Source organism: Phoenix dactylifera, chromosome 2, assembly GCF_009389715.1.
Source record: "Phoenix dactylifera cultivar Barhee BC4 chromosome 2, palm_55x_up_171113_PBpolish2nd_filt_p, whole genome shotgun sequence".
Classification (NCBI taxonomy): Eukaryota; Viridiplantae; Streptophyta; class Magnoliopsida; order Arecales; family Arecaceae; genus Phoenix; species Phoenix dactylifera.
Window position 1 is genome coordinate 25955101 of NC_052393.1, and position 18970 is coordinate 25974070.

The following is an 18970-nucleotide window of genomic DNA, read 5'->3' on the forward strand; positions in this document are numbered from 1 at the left end:
GAATCCCAGTCATTTAAACTACTCTTACGTCCTCATACAACAAAACGAGCATAGACTATGCTTATTAATGGCATCGTCCAAATCATTTCCAAAGTGCTAGCCAACCGTCTGAAGGGTACGTGTAATCTATAATATTATCAGCACTTCCCAAAGTGCTTTTCTGCGTGAGAGATTCATTCTTGATAGTTTTGTCACTGCACAAGAGACCATCAACCGCTGCAAATCCCAAAAGGATGAAGGGGCACTGCTTAAACTAGATTTGAAGAGGCCTTTGATAAGGTGAATTGTTATTTTCAGTTCACCATCTTGGAAAAGCTAAACCTCATTTGTGCGGTTGGATCAAGGCTATCCTAATAATCTTTGTACTCTCTGAACAATGGACTTAGACCTTGCTTAACTCATCATCATAACCATCCATATATAAGTGGACCTCCCATTTCCCTATCTTTTGTCCTGCCCTAAACCCGTTATCTGAGTCGACCGCGTGATACGGCCACATGAACCCTACAGCGATGTCTCAGACACCTTGCAAGGTTTAAGATAATCAAATTCCAATAATTCCATAAGTTTAAATCAGCAGTTAATGAGCAATTTATTCGACTAAATATAACCAACTTGCTCAACTACAAATTTTTTTGATGTTCATCAATATCAGAAAATAAACTAACTTATGGCTCTAAAGCTTGGACTCCAGACCCACCCTTTTGAGCTTTTCTAGCCCAATAAAAATTCCCACACATCCACACCTTTATAATAACAAATGAGAGAAATATCAAATCATTTTTATATAAATTTCATGCCACAAAATACTATAATCACAAAATGAGCATAGCAAACACATATCATTCTAATGCAATAATCACATAAAATAAATATTTCAAATTAGTATATCGGATTGATAATATTTAGATTCTCAATTCTATACTACCATAACCATATTTCTGCCCCATAGCGGGGCATCAACTGTACCATGTTTCAAACTTGTGACGGGGGCATCAATAATACTATATTTCCAGCATGTGGCGAAGTATCAACAAGTCCCACTTTTCTGACCCATGGCGGGGCATCAACAGCGTGGCTAGTCCTGAGTACCACAACCCATAATTCAATTACATGCTTGTTATCTGAGTATAACTAAACATCATACTCTTTTACAAAATTCGAAACACGCAAGTACCAAAGTTCACAAAAATCGTAATACATGATACACTCTTTCATAAAGATCTATATATACTTAACAAATAAATATATAATAAGAAGTCATCATATACCATACAAAACAAAATAACTGATGCACAAAATAGTTTATATACATGATGACTCATGTCCCAATATTATTCAGTTGATAAATTGAATAATTATGTATTGCGTGCCCTCGGAGCCCCTGGTCATGCAACCAGTACCAATACTCGTTCAGGGTCCCTGATTGCACGATGCTATCCTGGTAATCCTCCAAGGGTCATGATAAAGAGAGAGAAACACGAGAGAGAGAGAGAGAGCAGGACAGAGAAGGAGATAGAAAGTAAGAGAGAGAACCATCTAAGAGAGAGAACCGTCACGGCGGCTGCCCCCACGGCGGCCACCCCCGACGGCAGCAGCTCCGGCCGGCTCCGGCAACGATCATGGCAGCAACAACATCGACCACGGTGGCCGGTGATGGGGAGAAAACAAGGAAAACCAACCTTAGATCGACTCAAAAAAAAGGAGAAGAACGGAGCTCACCGGCCGATAATGGCTCTACCTCAGGTCATGGAGGTGGACGAGAACCCCATTAGAGCTCCGACAGGACCCTTGGCCCCAAATAATGATGGATCCACACCGGAACAGGGGAGAAAAATTTAAAACAGGGGGACCTCTCATAGCCAAATCCGACGGCCGGTAGATCTAATCAGGCCGTCAATGGCGGTCAACTCTGGCGAGGTACTCGGCTGCACTCCCCGACGAGCACGGTGACTGCGATGCTGCAAGGAGGAAGAGAATCAAACAGTGGTTGCTTGGAACTCGACGGCGAGGTGCTCGAAGGAAAGGGAAGAGGGATTTTATAGATCGATTCCTTGGGTTCACCGGAATCTAGCGTGCCCTGGGAATTCTTCCTTTCGCCGGACTCGGGGAGGAGTCGGACTCCCATTGAGAGTCCTCCTCATTTACGTCACGTGCCAATCACGTGACTTTTCTTTTTTTTAGGGGGGGTCATGCCTTAATAATTGTGCTGGACCATGGACCGGTCAATGGACTGGGCCCTCACCCTTTTCCTTCTAGATGGTCATATTCCTTGTTTCTTTTTTTACGAGGCCTAGGAAGTGGGTGTAATCACTCCAAAGGCATCATCTCCTTCTATGAGCAATAGTTTAGTTAAATGCTAGTATACAGTTCTTTCATTATGCTTTTGAGCTGTTCCTAGGGCAAAATATTAATTACTCAAAGTCATCATTTGTCTTCCTCTGTGAGTAGACCTAGTTGATCACAAGCTTGCTCGATGGAAAGTTCTTTTTTTACGGTAGGACATTTAGTCCTCGTCAACGCGGTTGTACCTATATTACCATAATTTTTCATGTTTCTCTTCTCCTTATCCTCTTGGCTCATATACTGTTCAGACTATATTATCTGGAGGCTTCTTTCTAAGCAACTCTAAAAATAAAGCTACAAACCTAAACGTGAAGGCAAAACTGGCAATGATGCTTTTTGAGTAAGTGGAGATGGCGACTTTTACAACAAACCTAGTGACCTCGGCAGAATTTGATTTTGGAGAAATATTATGTAAAGCTGGAACTCGGCTCGAGCCATCCTGAGGCCCGTCGAGCTGGGCCAACTTCGGATCAGACTATGGGGTAGGCCTAAGAATTTTTAGATCAGGTTGGGCTTAGAATTAGGGCTCGTGTACATTTTCAGCTGGGCTCTCGCTGGAGGAGTTGGAGAGCGAATTGGTAGGGCTACAGCTAATGCTTAAGGGCTCGTTTGGTTCGCAGGAAAAGGAGGGGGGAAAGTGTGGTCAACGGGAAAGTAATGAAATACCTCTTGTTTGGTTGGAGTTTTCAAAGGAGAGAGATGGGAAAGTTGTATTCCCATGGGAATATGATTCCCACATTTCATGGGAAAGTCTTTTCCATGAGAAACATGGGAAAGTTACTTTCCCATGAGGTGGGAATCACTCCTTTTTTATTTTTTCCCAAAAAGACCCTTCAGCATTAAAGAAGCATTAAAGAGGCATTAAAGACCTAATTTTTATTAAGGGCATAATAGGAATTATACATAACTTTCTTAGGAAAGTGGATGGTCAACCAAACATAAGCACTTTGGAAATTTGTCACTTTCCCATGGTTAACCAAACATGCCAAAAGTACTTTCCTAGGTATCCTCTTCCTAGGAATCTGATTCCCAGGAATCATATTCCTAGGAGGGAAAATACTTCCCGCGAACCAAACGAGCCCTAAAGATGCAAAGAATGGGGCAGTTACCCATGAGATTAATTAAGAAGAGGAGAGGAGGGAAGATGCAAAGAATGGGGCAGTTACCCATGAGATTAATTAAGAAGAGGAGAGGAGGGAAGATGCAAAGAATGGGGCAGTTACCCATGAGATTAATTAAGAAGAGGAGAGGAGGGAAGTAGGGCAGTGGAGGACCATGGTAGGGTGATGGAAGCCTCTCTTTTGGTATATAGAAAAATTAAGTATAATTCGCATGTTGGGTGGTTGGTGATTCAAGGACTACCTCAAGGCAGCACCTAAAATCAAGAAAAAATGATAGATAGAGCTAGGACTAACTTGGGTTAGCATCTAAACTATTTCAAGACAAAGTTTGAGCAAAGTGTTTCAAGTTTTTTCATTGATACAAAAATGTCCATACAAAATATAAGAGGCAAATATTTAAAGGACCTCCTAAAGACCTCAACAACTTTCTAAATTAATGGACAATTCAAATTTCAATTTCAAATTTCCTAAATTAAAGACAAGTAATCCTCCTTAAATCAAGGAGTATACTAAAACCAGACTTCCTAAAATAAAATACTCCATAAGCAAGTAAACTTCCTAAACTAATTCCCACGCCCACAATTAAGGAATTTCCTTCTAAAATCCCACTCTTAGAAAATAGGAATGCGTGTCCTTAGTCTCTCCTTCTTCCAAACACTTTCCTTCATTTCGGCCACCAAGAATTGCACCCAGCTCCCATCCAGAAAAACCCAAAATTTTTGGATCTAAGCCCAGCCTGAAGGTTGACAAAATAATTTAGGATGGGCTCGCTTAGGGGCATGGCTTGGACATTTCCAACCTTTATTATTACGCAATAAGTTCTCCATTCTTCACCTCCAAGAGTCTAGAAGTTCTTGCATCCCATTTTTGGAAAGTTATGCTGCAATGCTTTAATAGCTTCCTATGCAGCTTGCAAATTAAATTAGGGAATGGTGTTCACCTTAGAGTTTGGTAAGATCCCTAGCTCCCCTCCAGTACTACCATTGCCACCAACTTCCCTTCTTTGCCTTTGCTTGGGATTCTCCTGTCAAAGGATCAAAGCAAATCAGGGACTCAAATATCTCCCCTCAAGCCATCTAGTCAACATGCCATTGGATCAATTTATCCAGAATGAGCACTCAAAGCTGCACTACTATCTGTTGGACTCCATCAACATGGTAGAATCTCATACCTATTCTTCCAAATAGACCACCACCAATACTTTTACTATGAATTCCTACTACAAATTCCTAAATTCAGGTGGTCTCTCCTACTTTTGGGCAAGGCAAATCCTGAAATTATGATTACCTCACAAAGAAATCCTCTTCACCTTACTAGACAACTTAGCAAAGTGCAAATGACCTATGCCAAATCAATGAGTCCCATGCAATGCTGACCAAGAAATACATAAACATATTGTTCTCAATTGCCCACTCTCCTAACAAGTTTGGAGAACCATAAATGGATACTTCAACTTCTACTACAACCCATCAGATGTTGAATCTATTTGCTCACCATTGGGGCGTTATAGCTTGGACCTACAAATGGAGATGGCCTCTCTTACTTTTACAATCCTTTGGATGTGGTGGAAGGAGCGGAACAATCAAATCTTCGAACATCTAATAAGGATCGATATTTCCACTTTAATCCTTTGGGTGTCAAGCAAACTTCTTATCTTGATTATAATTTTTTCTTTGTTTCCCCATATTTTCATATTTTGTTTTCTTATCGCTCCTTCTGTTCTTTCCTTTTTTTTTATAATGCCTTGATTTGATCTTCTAAATAAAATCTTCAGGTGAGATTTGCCCTCCCTTTCTTTGGATTAATGCTATAATTGCCATGAGGAGAAACAAATGCAAAAACGAAACAAAGGCGAGAAGCAGAGATGATGCTTAGGAAACAGAAAAACGCCTTGATTTGATCTTCTAAATAAAATCTTCAGGTGAGATTTGCCCTCCCTTTCTTTGGATGAATGCTATAATTGCCATGAGGAGAAACAAATGCAAAAACAAAACAAAGACGAGAAGCAGAGATGATGCTTAGGAAACAGAAAAACGCCTTGATTTGATCTTCTAAATAAAATCTTCAGGTGAGATTTGCCCTCCCTTTCTTTGGATGAATGCTATAATTGCCATGAGGAGAAACAAATGCAAAAACGAAACAAAGGCGAGAAGCAGAGATGATGCTTAGGAAACAGAAAAACGCCTTGATTTGATCTTCTAAATAAAATCTTCAGATGAGATTTGCCCTCCCTTTCTTTGGATGAATGCTATAATTGCCATGTGGAGAAACAAATGCAAAAACGAAACAAAGACGAGAAGCAGAGATGATGCTTAGGAAACAGAAAAACGCCTTGATTTGATCTTCTAAATAAAATCTTCAGGTGAGATTTGCCCTCCCTTTCTTTGGATGAATGCTATAATTGCCATGAGGAGAAACAAATGCAAAAACGAAACAAAGCCGAGAAGCAGAGATGATGCTTAGGAAACAGAAAAACGCCTTGATTTGATCTTCTAAATAAAATCTTCAGGTGAGATTTGCCCTCCCTTTCTTTGGATGAATGCTATAATTGCCATGAGGAGAAACAAATGCAAAAACGAAACAAAGCCGAGAAGCAGAGATGATGCTTAGGAAACAGAAAAACGCCTTGATTTGATCTTCTAAATAAAATCTTCAGGTGAGATTTGCCCTCCCTTTCTTTGGATGAATGCTATAATTGCCATGAGGAGAAACAAATGCAAAAACGAAACAAAGGCAAGAAGCAGAGATGATGCTTAGGAAACAGAAAAACGCCTTGATTTGATCTTCTAAATAAAATCTTCAGGTGAGATTTGCCCTCCCTTTCTTTGGATGAATGCTATAATTGCCATGAGGAGAAACAAATGCAAAAACGAAACAAAGCCGAGAAGCAGAGATGATGCTTAAGAAACAGAAAAACGCCTTGATTTGATCTTCTAAATAAAATCTTCAGGTGAGATTTGCCCTCCCTTTCTTTGGATGAATGCTATAATTGCCATGAGGAGAAACAAACGCAAAAACGAAACAAAGCCGAGAAGCAGAGATGATGCTTATGAAACAGAAAAACGCCTTGATTTGATCTTCTAAATAAAATCTGCAGGTGAGATTTGCCCTCCCTTTCTTTGGATGAATGCTATAATTGCCATGAGGAGAAACAAACGCAAAAACAAAACAAAAGCGAGAAGCAGAGATGATGCTTAGGAAACAGAAAAACGCCTTGATTTGATCTTCTAAATAAAATCTGCAGGTGAGATTTGCCCTCCCTTTCTTTGGATGAATGCTATAATTGCCATGAGGAGAAACAAATGCAAAAACGAAACAAAGGCGAGAAGCAGAGATGATGCTTAGGAAACAGAAAAACGCCTTGATTTGATCTTCTAAATAAAATCTTCAGGTGAGATTTGCCCTCCCTTTCTTTGGATGAACGCTATAATTGCCATGAGGAGAAACAAATGCAAAAACGAAACAAAGCCGAGAAGCAGAGATGATGCTTAGGAAACAGAAAAACGCATTGATTTGATCTTCTAAATAAAATCTTCAGGTGAGATTTGCCCTCCCTTTCTTTGGATGAATGCTATAATTGCCATGAGGAGAAACAAATGCAAAAACGAAACAAAGCCGAGAAGCAGAGATGATGCTTAATTATTCCTAAAATCCTACATGAGGTAGATCTCCACTTCAACTTCAACTTTGTCTCTAGCTACTTCATTTAATTATTCCTAAATTGGAAGATATGCACAATCGAAGTATCCCTAAAAAAAAAAGTTTTACTTAACCAACTCGTTTCAAAATCCAAACAATAGAAGTTAGCCTTGATCATTTAGGGAGCAATGTCATAGAGCTTGAAAGAATACTAGATTTCATAAAGAGAGCACCTCAAATAGATACAATCTAAGCAAGTATGGCCTCTAGAACTTTGGCAAGCAATTCGGCTTGCCAATGTAGCAAATCTCACTTCTAGATTCTATCCAATCCTTCTGTAGTGGCCAGAGTGATCCACGTCAAATCTGATAATCCTCGTGGATCAATCTATGCTATATTTTTATTTTTAAGGCATTTAGGTATGTTGATATGGTCCAAGATCTGTAACCCTAACCCCTTGTAGAGCCCATCACTATCAAAGCCCCTAAATTCTAGGCCTAGACTTTTTTTGTCCAGGATTAAAGGAGTGCCTTGACCTTCAAACCTTCCCCAACAGTACACCCAACTCTTATTGAGGCTCGAGGCTCATTGACCACCATTATCAAACCTTTGCCTTGCCTTTTTTTCATTTTTTTTTCTTTCTTTAATGAGCCAATAGCGACTCCACGGCCTCTCTAGATCATGTTCTGGCCCTCCTTGTAGGGGTGTCCGCATGCTAGAAGATAAGATAATGGTATCTTGGAAATTGTTTTGAGCCGGAGAGGAAGTTTTACATCACCAAATCTTCTAATATTACATATAACCATTCTCTATAACTTATATGCTACAAATAATCTTCAAACATCGACGTACCTATTTGAAATTATATCTAGGTGACATTTCAACGCATCTCTCTCATGGTTCAAATTTAGTAACTTCTTTTATTTCAAAAACAATCACCTTTTCGCTTAATTATATTGTCGCCCAAAAAAATGTTATATAAGAATTAAGTGGATTTTTTTGATGCATTACAATTATATTTAATGTGGATCTTGTGTTCCTTCTTGACTTGTATTTTCTCATGCAACATACAAAGATAAAGAGCTACAAAGCGTACAAATTGTGCTTTATTCATTCATAATTTGCTTTCTTCAGCTCGAAGTCTTCATGAGTGATATAGGTGGCCACAAGAGGTCAAGATTTTTAAGCTCGATTACAACAAATAAAAGAAAGAAAAGAATTCTAAACAGATCATCCATCAGTGGCTCATGGTTTGCTGTTGCTCATCCCAATATTTCCAACATGAACATCCTCATCAGCAATGAACTTGCCCCAAAACCAATGTTTTTTCCACACAAGGACCATCTCTTCAATGGGCACATTCTTGGTCTCAGGTAGGAATAGGGCAATAAAGATGGTCATCATGGTCACCCACCCACTAAAGAAGTAGAAGAGCCCAAATTTCATGTGGCAAAAGAGAGTAAGGAATATTTGCGCATTGACGAAGGTAACAAACATATTGACAGAGACTGTGATGCTTTGGCCTGCCGACCGGATCTCAAGAGGAAATATCTCACTAGGGACCAACCATCCAAGTGGACCCCATGACCATGCGAAGCCAGCCATATAGAGGCAAATGAACACCACCACAGAGATAGCATAAGGTTTTGATACAATTGCATGTCCCTCAGTCCCAAACTTGATCGCAATCAATGTCCCCACTATAATCTGCGTCACAGCAGAATATTTCAATATGTGTGTAAGAAAATATATAGAAGAATTGAAATATAAAGTTCAAGCATCAATCATTAGCTTCATTAAATTATTCAAAGAAGAATACCAAATTATCAACTTTCATTATTTTCAAAAAGTGATTTTTTTTTTTTTTTTTGAGAAAAGAGTTAGGAGGACCCAACTTGCTTTCATTAAGAACATGAGAGCTGCAAAAGCAAAGAAAAGAAATGGAAGAAGGAAAGGAGAAGGAAGGAAACAATTACAAAAGACAAGAGAAAGAATAATGGATTCTATCAATAACAAGTTGTTGGAAATTAATTAGCTCTTTCTCAATTAGCCAAAGAACCCAGGGAACAGATGAAGAAAAAACGTTGTTTTTATCTATCAGGTCTGCAATAGGCACTAATAGTCAAAATTCTCCACAACTTCCAAAGAAGCAATACATCCATGGGAATGAATAGAGGACGAAGCAAGAGAAAACTAAAAGAGAACCAAAAAGATTTAGAGAAGTTGCACCAATAAAAAAAAGAAATGATCAATGATCTCTTCTGGAATATTCATAAGTGGCTGGAATATTTCTAGTAGTTCCAATTTTATTTCATCATATTCTCTGCTTTCAAGATCTTGTTCATGCAAAGGAGCTAATTAAAAATCCTGAATCTTGTGCACAGGGAAAAGCCATAAAAAGGACTGAGACGAGGGATCAAAAATTCCTAGATGATCAAGAAGACTATGGAGAATTGGCTACAGTAGTGCCCAACTAGGTTAAAGAAACCAGTTGATTAGAAAGTGGCAGGTCTTGAAGCAGGAGTAGAAGGTTTTTTAGAACTTCTAAAATGCTTGATCATCAAGAATGGAGGAGAACTAAATTACAGCGCATCAAACTATCTCTAAGTCTAACATTCTTACAGGTTGCATACTTGAAGAGATTAGAGAGAGCCAACACATTGCAACCTGTTTACAAATCTTTCCTAAACTTAATAGTAACTTGGAACTTGTATCTGATGCCCAAGAAGAAGAACGATTTGGTTTTAAAATTTCTAGAATTAAAGCCAATTGCGAGAATAATTTATAAGAAATTCTATTAATAATCTCATTGCAAAGGTTGTTAGGGAAATCGAGAAAGCGTCAAGCTTGCAATTTCAGAAAAAACAACAAAATGTTCAACTTGCTCACAATGAATGAAGCTATCGACAATGACCTTGCTACTAATCGAAGTTACGAATTCATGCTCATTGTTACCTGGCATATGATCATTTGTGTGCCACCTTGTAAAAAGAGCACCCTCCTACCGAGCTTGTCGACGGTGGCAATGGAGACTAACGTCGAAAGGACTTTGACAACACCAATAATTACAGCAGACATGAGGGAGGCCTCGGTGCCAAAACCAATTGTCTTGAAGAGAACAGGAGCATATAGCATGATAGCGTTAATGCCAGTGACTTGTTGGAAGAAGGGGATGAGGATGGCCATGGTGAGCTGCGGTCGATACTTCCTCTTTAGTATATTAGACCAGGGGTGCTTCACAGCTTTGGACTCCTCACTCGCTACCACCAGATCATCATACTCATGATAGATATCATCAGTGCCACGAATCCTGGAGAGCACAACTTTAGCCTTCTCTTTATGGCCACGCTCAATAAGGGAGTTAGGGGTGTCAAAGAGAAACAGTGAGCCAATGGTTATAATCACAGCAGGAACAGCACCAAGCGCAAGGCTAACGCGCCAACCCCACCCACCACTAATTTTAGCAGTTCCATAGTTGACAACATTGGCAACAAATATCCCAATTGTAGTCATGAGTTGGAAACAAATATTGAGCATGCCTCGAAGCCTCGCAGGTGCCATCTCAGAAAGATACACTGGTACAGACTGCATATATAAATAAAAGCGCAAGAGAATGTTGTTCAATAGTGACAAAATGATTAATATATCAAGATAACAAAAGATTAGCATTCACCCATATCATCATCATCATCTTGAAATGCTTATAAATAGAAGTTGGATTTAGAGAAATTTAAGATACGTAGCAGTTGTAGATAATTTCCAAATTTCAAAACTAGGAAACTTTTTTTAAAAAAACTTTATCTAAAAGGTTAAATATTGTAGAAGGATGTCATTCTATGTTTATATATTCAAGATATAAATATTCTTCAAGTAATCATGATTATTGCTAGCAAAAGATGATTCGGATCATTTCTTACCTGATTCGCGAATCCTACACCAACACCAAGAAGGATGCGACCAACGATGAGAATAAGCACATTCTCTGCTAAACCATTAAGGGCAGAACCCACGAGAACGGAAACTCCACTCACAAACATTGACCACCTCCTCCCATACATTCTTGTCATTGTAGATGCAACGAATGAAGCAATGAGCGCTGCTAAGTATAGAGATGATGTGAAGGCAGTAAGAAGCTGGCTGTCAAACTTGCAGTATTGGTTGGTGCTTACGTTCTCCTTCTCCTCCTTGTAAACTGACGGGAAGAACTTTAGCAAGAATGAATCCATCGACGTCACCCCACCTTGAAGTGAAGCAAAGAGAATTCCAAAAATCCATCAAACTTAGTCCAAACTGCTAAAAAGGATACAAAATTACTAGGGAGTGTTCTTTCTCTAAAGTTACCAGAAACCCCGATGTCATAACCAAAGATAAGTCCCCCAGAGGAGGCCACAAGGCAGGTGAGGAAAACAAAGAGCGTCATCTTCCCTGGGTATTCTACCCTTCCATTGTTGCTTATGATCGCACCTCCTGCCATGGTCGAAGCTGAAGAATCCCCCTACAATATTTGGAAGAAAGAAAGCGAGGAGGGGGGAGGAGGGGGAAGGAGAAGAGATGGTGGAGGAGGAGATGTTATATACCAAAAAACAAGGGAATACATTCTAACATAAGACGTGTTTGGACGGAATTTACGGGCACACGAATATGAAGGAACACCACCAATTACATTGGAAAGAGAAGATCCACTAATTTTTATTTTTTTTCCACCTTTTGCATGAGAAACCATCATTCTATTTGATATATTATTCCTCTTTTGTCCTTTCGTTTCCTGAAATAACAACTTGGCCTTCTTCTTTTGTTTCTTTCACCAAGTATTTCCTTCTTTACCATTCTATATGTACGTATGTATGTATGCATGTATGTATATATATTTAAACACATGATGTATGGGTGCAATTTTTTTACATTGTTTTTGCTATTCTTAAAATGCAATATAGAACAGATAATAGAAATATAATGGAATAGGGTAGATATAAGAGCCTAATTATTTTCTAAAATAAAATTTTGACACTAGTATTATGACATGCTATCACTATAGAAAATTCTAATAGTATATATATCTACCGATATAGTAAAATAATATGTTATTATGAAATAATAAAATCATGATCAAATCTGCATATAATAAGAAGATTGCATCTCGTGGATATTTAAATACAATATAGTGGAGTTATTAGTGATTGTACATTCACTTTTAAGTAAGATTATGATCATTAGAATTAATAAAAATTAATAAAATATTAGTGTAATCTAATGATTGATATGTTCAAGGTACTAATAAAAGGTGTTTGTTATTAATATCAGCATACATTAAGAGTATTAATAATGTCATAAATTCTGCATTTATTTTATAGTACTAATAAAAAGTTCTTTATGATTTAATAAGATAATAAATATCTTATTAGAGAACCATATTAAACAACCTTATCTATTATCCAAAATAAAGAGCTTTATCAACAATGCTATTTCCTATTTATTATCCACAATAAAGAGCATATTAGTGATATCATTAATATTTTGGAGATCTAAAAGGTTTTAAGATGGTGCTAATCCAACAGTATTAGCTGCTAAAATAGGTTGACACCATCAATAGAATTAAATAATGAGACTACCTGGCTCTGACCTTTTTATTGTTTGGGAATGCACCATGTATACTACCACAAACTTACTCAAGGGAAGGCCCATTTGATAAAAAAAAAAAAGAAGGTTCCAATTATCTAAATTGTCGTTCCAAAAGATAGATCTTGATGCGATGGATGCCATGTTCCCATGAAATACCCCCTCTTTTCTCCCAAACCGTAAAGAGGCCCTATGTTTCTGTATGGAGTTAAATATCATGGCCATTGTGCCTGTCAAGGATGGCCAATTGGCTCTCTCCGATCCAACCACAAATTGGAGAGAAAATCTTCTACTGTACAAAATTGAAAGTATTGTTTGTATTAATCAATTAGAATGAGTTATAAGTATCTATGTAAGCGAATTCCCATGATTAATAGGATTCAAGACAATTCTAATACACTACAGGAAAAAGGACCTATTCCGGCGCTTTTTTTGACCTTTAGCGACGCTTTTTAGCGTCGGCTAAAGTACCGCCGACGCAACGACAAGCGTCGCTAAAGCGTCGGAGATACCCGAGTGGGGAAAGTTTTTGCCGACGTTAAGTAACAGCGTCGGCAAAAGTCAAGCTTTGCCGATGCTTAGTGAAGCGTCGGTGTATGGTTTTTTCCAATGCAAAAAAGCGTCGGCATAAACTACAACAGTCGCGTGGCGGTTAGTGGCTGTATTTTGACCGACGCTTATCGCATGTTTTTACCGACGATTATTTGCGTCGGTAATTACCGACGCGCTTTCGCGTCGGCGAAAGCGTGCCAGCTTGTGCCAAACGAGGTTTTTAACGACGCTTTAAAGCGTCGAGAGTGGTTTTTTTATTGAAAAAAAATTAGAAAAACAAATACACATTAAGAAACATATTATAGCAATATGAACCTGCATTACATTTACATCAAAACAAACATTCAGATCATTCAAAAAATACATATTGTCATATATGATGAAATTTACATAATAAGTTTAGAATTACAATATATTTTAAAAAATATAAGAAAAATACATATAAAACTTCTTAGATAACTGTCTCAAAAATATCAGGAACCGGATTCAGCACTATCATCATCTCTACGAGTTGTTGAAGTATCAGAAATCTACAAAAAAAAAAAAAAAACTTTAGAAGTTAGGAATATGAAAATCATTAACTAAAGAAAATAAGTGATAATTATGTAAAGTCATCAAATATATATAGTTATTTACTTGAGGAGGGAGAAATCGCTGCAACATAGATGAAATATGCTCAAGCTGAGACTGCAAAGTTTGTTGGTTCTGCTTCAGCTCCGCCAACTCTGCCTAATGGCGATCCTTCATATCTTCAATTGTTGCCCGAAGTCTACTAACTTCTGCATTGCTACTATCTTCTCCAGCATTTCTTCTATACATTTCCACTGCAGACAACTGAGTGGGGGTAACTCCAACGCCATAACTGTCACGCCCCGGACCCGGATCCGTGACACGGCCGTGCTATTGCCGACTACCGCCCACAATAGCACGCAGCCTCATACCTGGGTAACAGGGTAGTCAAACCAACCGAATCTTTTCATGTGAAAGCATTCTTAGTACAACATGCTGGTCAGTACCCAAATACAGAGCTTCTATGTAGTTTATGTACACAAAAGTATACTTGCTTTACCCCAAAAGAAAGAAGCCCTGATACCAAATTAACGTGTCTCTGGCAGCTATCAGTGGTAAGGATCTGAAAGAAAAAGTAAATGAACGGATATGAGCTACACGGCTCAGTAAGTAATCCTGCATAATCCTACCGGATCAACTAGTAGGCTAAACATGTAAATCAGGTTTTGAGAAGCTGACATGCATATTTATCTAATAATCATCATGGCATAATATGTATGCAATTTAAACAAAGCAGTATTTTCAGTCAAACAAAATTTTCATAAAACATAAGAATTCATGCGATTAGCATCATTTAAAGGAGATAGCGGTTTTAGCAAAATACAACATTTCATAAGGATATATTCAAAAACCCGTTGTAAAACAATGTATGCTTTGGCGAGGCACGTTCATAAATGTCACGGCCCGCCTTCGCAGGGCACGTGACTATCGGGCCTACATGAGGGGGAAACACGGGGCTCCCCTGCCAGATGTTGGCCGGTTCCGGGGCTTCACGCAAGCGTCCTTCACCCCTCACCGATTTTGCTTCTCCCCAAAACGCATCTGCAGGATTTGGAAACACCCGCCTCATATACCCAGGCTCTGAAATGAGCCTCATGATCATGCTTCAAATATCATTTTCATAAAGTATGCATATGAAACCGTGCCCCTGGCATGTCGTGGTCCATTCTCTCGGATGCTACTGCGAAGTCCATTCGGCCACTGGCGGGGCCAGCTAGTCATTCTCGGCCACTAGCAAGGCCAGCGAAGTTATTCTCGGCCACTAGCAAGGCCAGCTCAGTTGCATTCGATCGGTAGCATCTTTGAGCCCATTATAGTGCCTCTTGGCTAGATAGTATTTCGTTATACTAACTTGCATGCATGATTAAAATATAAGTATAATCATGGTACATACATGGCCATAGTTTATGAGATTAGGCAAGTTGCTTATCCATCATAACATATCATGCATGAATAACACTTTAAAAACTTAACAAACATAGTACTCATATGATCTACAATAAGATTAAAATAGATTACTTACTTTTCTCACCAATCATGTATACAATTCAAATTGTATGAAAAACACTAGTTCACCTTATAAAACGTAATACGAGATCTACGATAAGATTAAGACAGATTACTTACTTTCTTCACAAATCATGTATATAATTCAAATTGTATGAAAAACACTGGTTCATCTTATAAAACGTAATACAAGATCTACGATAAGATTAAGATAGATTACTTACTTTCTTCACAAATCATGTATACAATTCAAATTGTATGAAAAACGCTGGTTCATCTTATAAAACGTAATACAAGATCTACGATAAGATTAAGGCAGATTACTTACTTCAATTCGCTTTCCAAATTGCTCAAGTCCAGGTGACAAATCCTTAATCACCTAAAACAACATCATAGGGTTTACATTATTCCCCATTTATTTATTATAAAATCTCTTAGCTCATCATACTATGAATTTACTTGCTTGGATCCCATCCAAGGATCTAGCCCAAGTCCAATTTACCCAATTTAGAGCCTTTGGGGCTCGATTTAAAACCAGATTAGGTCCACATGGGTTGATTGGGTTTTTAATTAAAGGATTGGGCTTCGTTAATAATTGGGTCCAGCCAATTGGGCCCTTTGATTTGGTCAATGTGGCTCATTTGGGCCTGAGTCAGGATTAGCCCAAGGTCAATTCGACCTTCTGTCAATTGAATTGGGCTTGAATTGAGCCTGATTCACAATCAATTAGATCTGCTGAGACCAACTCTGCTTAATTGGGTTCGGACCCATTTCAATTTAACCTAAATTAGCTCGGATTTAACCCAACTTATAGTTTAGACTCGCCCAGACTTAGCCCAATCTAATTAGGCTCGGATTTAGACTTAGCCCTGCCTAATTGGGCTTGGGTTAGTCAAATTTGGCTAAACCCATTTCTTTTTTTTTTTTTCTTCTCTTTTCCTTCTTTTTCTTTTCTTTTTCTTTTCCTTTCCCCCTTTTTTTTTTTTTTTTCCTTTCTTCTCCTTCCCGAAGCTTCTTCTTCTCCTCCCTTCTTCTCTTTCATCCCGATCTCCTCCTCCCTTCTCCGACGAAGGGGGGAACGGCGAGCGGAAGGGAGGACGGCGAGCAGAAGGGGGACAGGCCACGACCGGCGGCGTCCGCGGCCAGGCCCATGACGCCTTCGGCCGCGCCTGCGGCCGATGCCCACGGCCAAGCCCCGCGGCGTCCCCGGCCGAGCCCGCGGTGCTCTCGGCCGTGCCTGCAGTCGACGATCGTGCCGACGGTGCTCGCGGCCGAAGCCGGCGGCCGCCACACACGATGACAAGCCGGTGAGTCCTCATTCCTTTTCTTCTTTCCTTCTTTTCTTTCTTTTCTTTCTTTTCTTTCTTGCCTTCTTCTCTGCTTTCCCTCTCTTCTTCCGTGACCATAGAGGGGGCGACCCCATGCCGGGGCTCGGGAGGGGGGCCGAATGGAGGTCGGCAGGCGGCTCCTGTGGCGCCTGTAGCAGCCGCGGCCCGTGGTCGCCGACCCTCTCTCCTTCCCATGGAGAAGAGGGATCTCGGGAGAGGAAGAGCCAGCGGCGGGGACCAACGGCGCCGGCGACGCTCGCGGCCGCACACGGGTGAGTCCCCTCTTCCCTCTCTCCTTTTTCTTCTTTCTTTCATTTTCTTTTCTTTCCTCCCTTCTTCTTCTTCACCGAGACCCCCCCCTATCCCACTCTAATCTCCTCCCCTTCCCATCTCAAGGAAGAAGAGGAGGCGGCTTGGGAGAGGCCGAGCTTGGGGTCACGCCACGGCCGGCGGCGCCCGCGGCTGACTCCTGCGGCCGTGTCCGTGGCCGTGCTCGCAGCCGGTCCGCAGCCTGTGCCTGCGGCCGAGCCGAGGCCGGCAACGTTCACGCCGTCGGCGACGTCCCTGGCTGCGCATGGTTAACCCCCTCCCCCTTCATCTTCTTTTCTTTTAATTCATACGCTGAACAATTGAAAGGAGGTAGCCGGGAGGGATTTACCTTGATTCCGAAGGAGATTGCAGTATCCCGTGCTCCAGTGCCTCCATTCCGACACCTCCTCTGCCGGTTCACAGGTTCTTGAGATTTTTGAAGGGAGAACTAGTAGGTTTTTAAGTGGTTTAGGTGGGGTGCGAGGTGTCACGCCCAGCTTCCTCCTCATGAAAGGCTTAACAGCTGGGTCTTCCACAGCTTCCCAGCTGGCCCTACCCTAGTCACATCCATCCTCAGGCTATGAGATAGCAGCCATCAAATAGCTGCCAACAATGGGCCCCAGTTGGGCCCATTAGGTGTCCTGGCCCAATACTCAAGTACGAGCCCAAAAAAGTATTGGGCTTAAATTGGGCCCGGATATTACAATAACCCCTCACTCGTCCATAACGCTCTGGGCCAATAATTCGGCGAGCACCTGAGCTTCGACATGACTGGTCGCATCGGATGATGATGACTATCCGACACGCTCTGAAATAAGAGTTGTTACCCTGTCCTATAATGTACAAAAGAAAAAGTCATATTAATGTATGGCAATAATAGAACTGATAATAATATCGTTGAAAGATTCAAAGATTAATATATACAACTATATCTCTTGCCTCCTTCCGAACAAAACTGTCATCTTGGTGGGTATGAGTCATCTTATAAAACTCCACCTTAGCAGGCTCCCTCCCATTATCATCCATCTACAACAAAAAGTATATTGACAAGCTAGTTATCATGATACATGCTATATGATAGAACAATTTAAAATAGTTGTAAAGAGTTTCAAAAAAACTTACGAATTCAGCTCTACGCCTAGCATAACTCATCGAGCCTAAAGTATGAGGAACAGTCTGAGAGGCTCGTGCAGCTCTACCAATGTTGAAATATGTTTTTCCAAAAAAAGAATAAACAATATAATATATTTAATGTGTAAATTTGTAATCTATATTATTAGTAAATACAATCTAAGGTATTGAAAAAATATACACAACCTGAGCTTTCTCTGAAAACCAGTAGTGGACAAGCCCCCTCCATTGATGAGGGATTACATCAGGAGGACAAACACGAGCCACCTCCTCTTCAGTCATGCCCACGTGCTTTCAGTCCGCCTTTAGTTTCGCCTTATATTCTTTCCATTTGCGGTTGACGGACTTCAACACCCAATCATGGCTATTTGCAGGAAGGACAAACTTTTTTCTACACCAAAGTCAAGAATGTTATAATAATGATAAATCAAAAAATAAAATTATGATAGTAAGCAAATTCAATTCTTTACCTCAATAACTTTAAGAAGCTCAACCTTATACGAAGGAAGCATTTAATTCTATTTCGTATAGTTGAGCGGACACAACTGACCCTTCCGTGCAACCGATCCTAGAAAAGTCGATAAAATGCTTGCAGCCCTCTTGATAGGCTGCCCCAGTTCATTGCATTGAACGACGATCTTCTTATCCTCACGTAGACTCCACACGTCCTATGCTCGAGTGGGTCCTCGTGTCCTCCTCACTCTCCCCGGTCCATCTATAAAAATAAAATAAAATATCCATGGATTGTAAGCAAAATTAATATAAAAAATGTAAATCAAATTACCCTGGATGTGCACGTCATCCATGTCTGGACAATCAGCAGGTGACACGTGCTCAGAATGAGACTCGTGC

At 40.0% G+C, this 18970-nt stretch overlaps 1 protein-coding gene across 3 annotated transcripts; it reads right to left on the reverse strand.

The window, feature by feature from the left end:
• Positions 1-8190: 8190 nt before the first annotated feature.
• LOC120103768 (sugar transport protein MST3-like) lies at positions 8191-17566 on the reverse strand. 3 transcript variants are annotated; one of them, XM_039123767.1, is made up of 6 exons: positions 17337-17566; positions 15679-15729; positions 11448-11601; positions 11024-11346; positions 10062-10691; positions 8191-8813 (listed from the first exon to the last, which is right to left on the reverse strand). In XM_039123767.1, the coding sequence occupies exons 3-6, from the start codon at positions 11578-11580 to the stop codon at positions 8352-8354; spliced, it is 1548 nt and encodes a 515-aa protein (XP_038979695.1). In that variant the 5' UTR covers positions 11581-11601; positions 15679-15729; positions 17337-17566; the 3' UTR covers positions 8191-8351. The 3 variants fall into 3 exon arrangements, with proteins under 3 accessions (XP_038979695.1, XP_038979696.1, XP_038979694.1); XM_039123768.1 differs by lacking the exon at positions 15679-15729; XM_039123766.1 differs by lacking the exons at positions 15679-15729; positions 17337-17566 and having other exon boundaries at positions 11448-12071.
• Between the last annotated feature and the right edge of the window lie 1404 nt (positions 17567-18970).

Excerpts from the sequence above, each read along its gene's own strand:
- LOC120103768 (XM_039123768.1), bottom strand. The coding sequence starts at position 11,580 with ATGGCAGGAGGTGCGATCATAAGCAACAATGGAAGGGTAGAATACCCA. Across the intron at positions 11,347-11,447 it reads TTATGACATCGGGGTTTCTG|GTGGGGTGACGTCGATGGAT; the intron begins GTAACTTTAGAG and ends CTTCACTTCAAG. Across the intron at positions 10,692-11,023 it reads GTGTAGGATTCGCGAATCAG|TCTGTACCAGTGTATCTTTC; the intron begins GTAAGAAATGAT and ends TTATATATGCAG.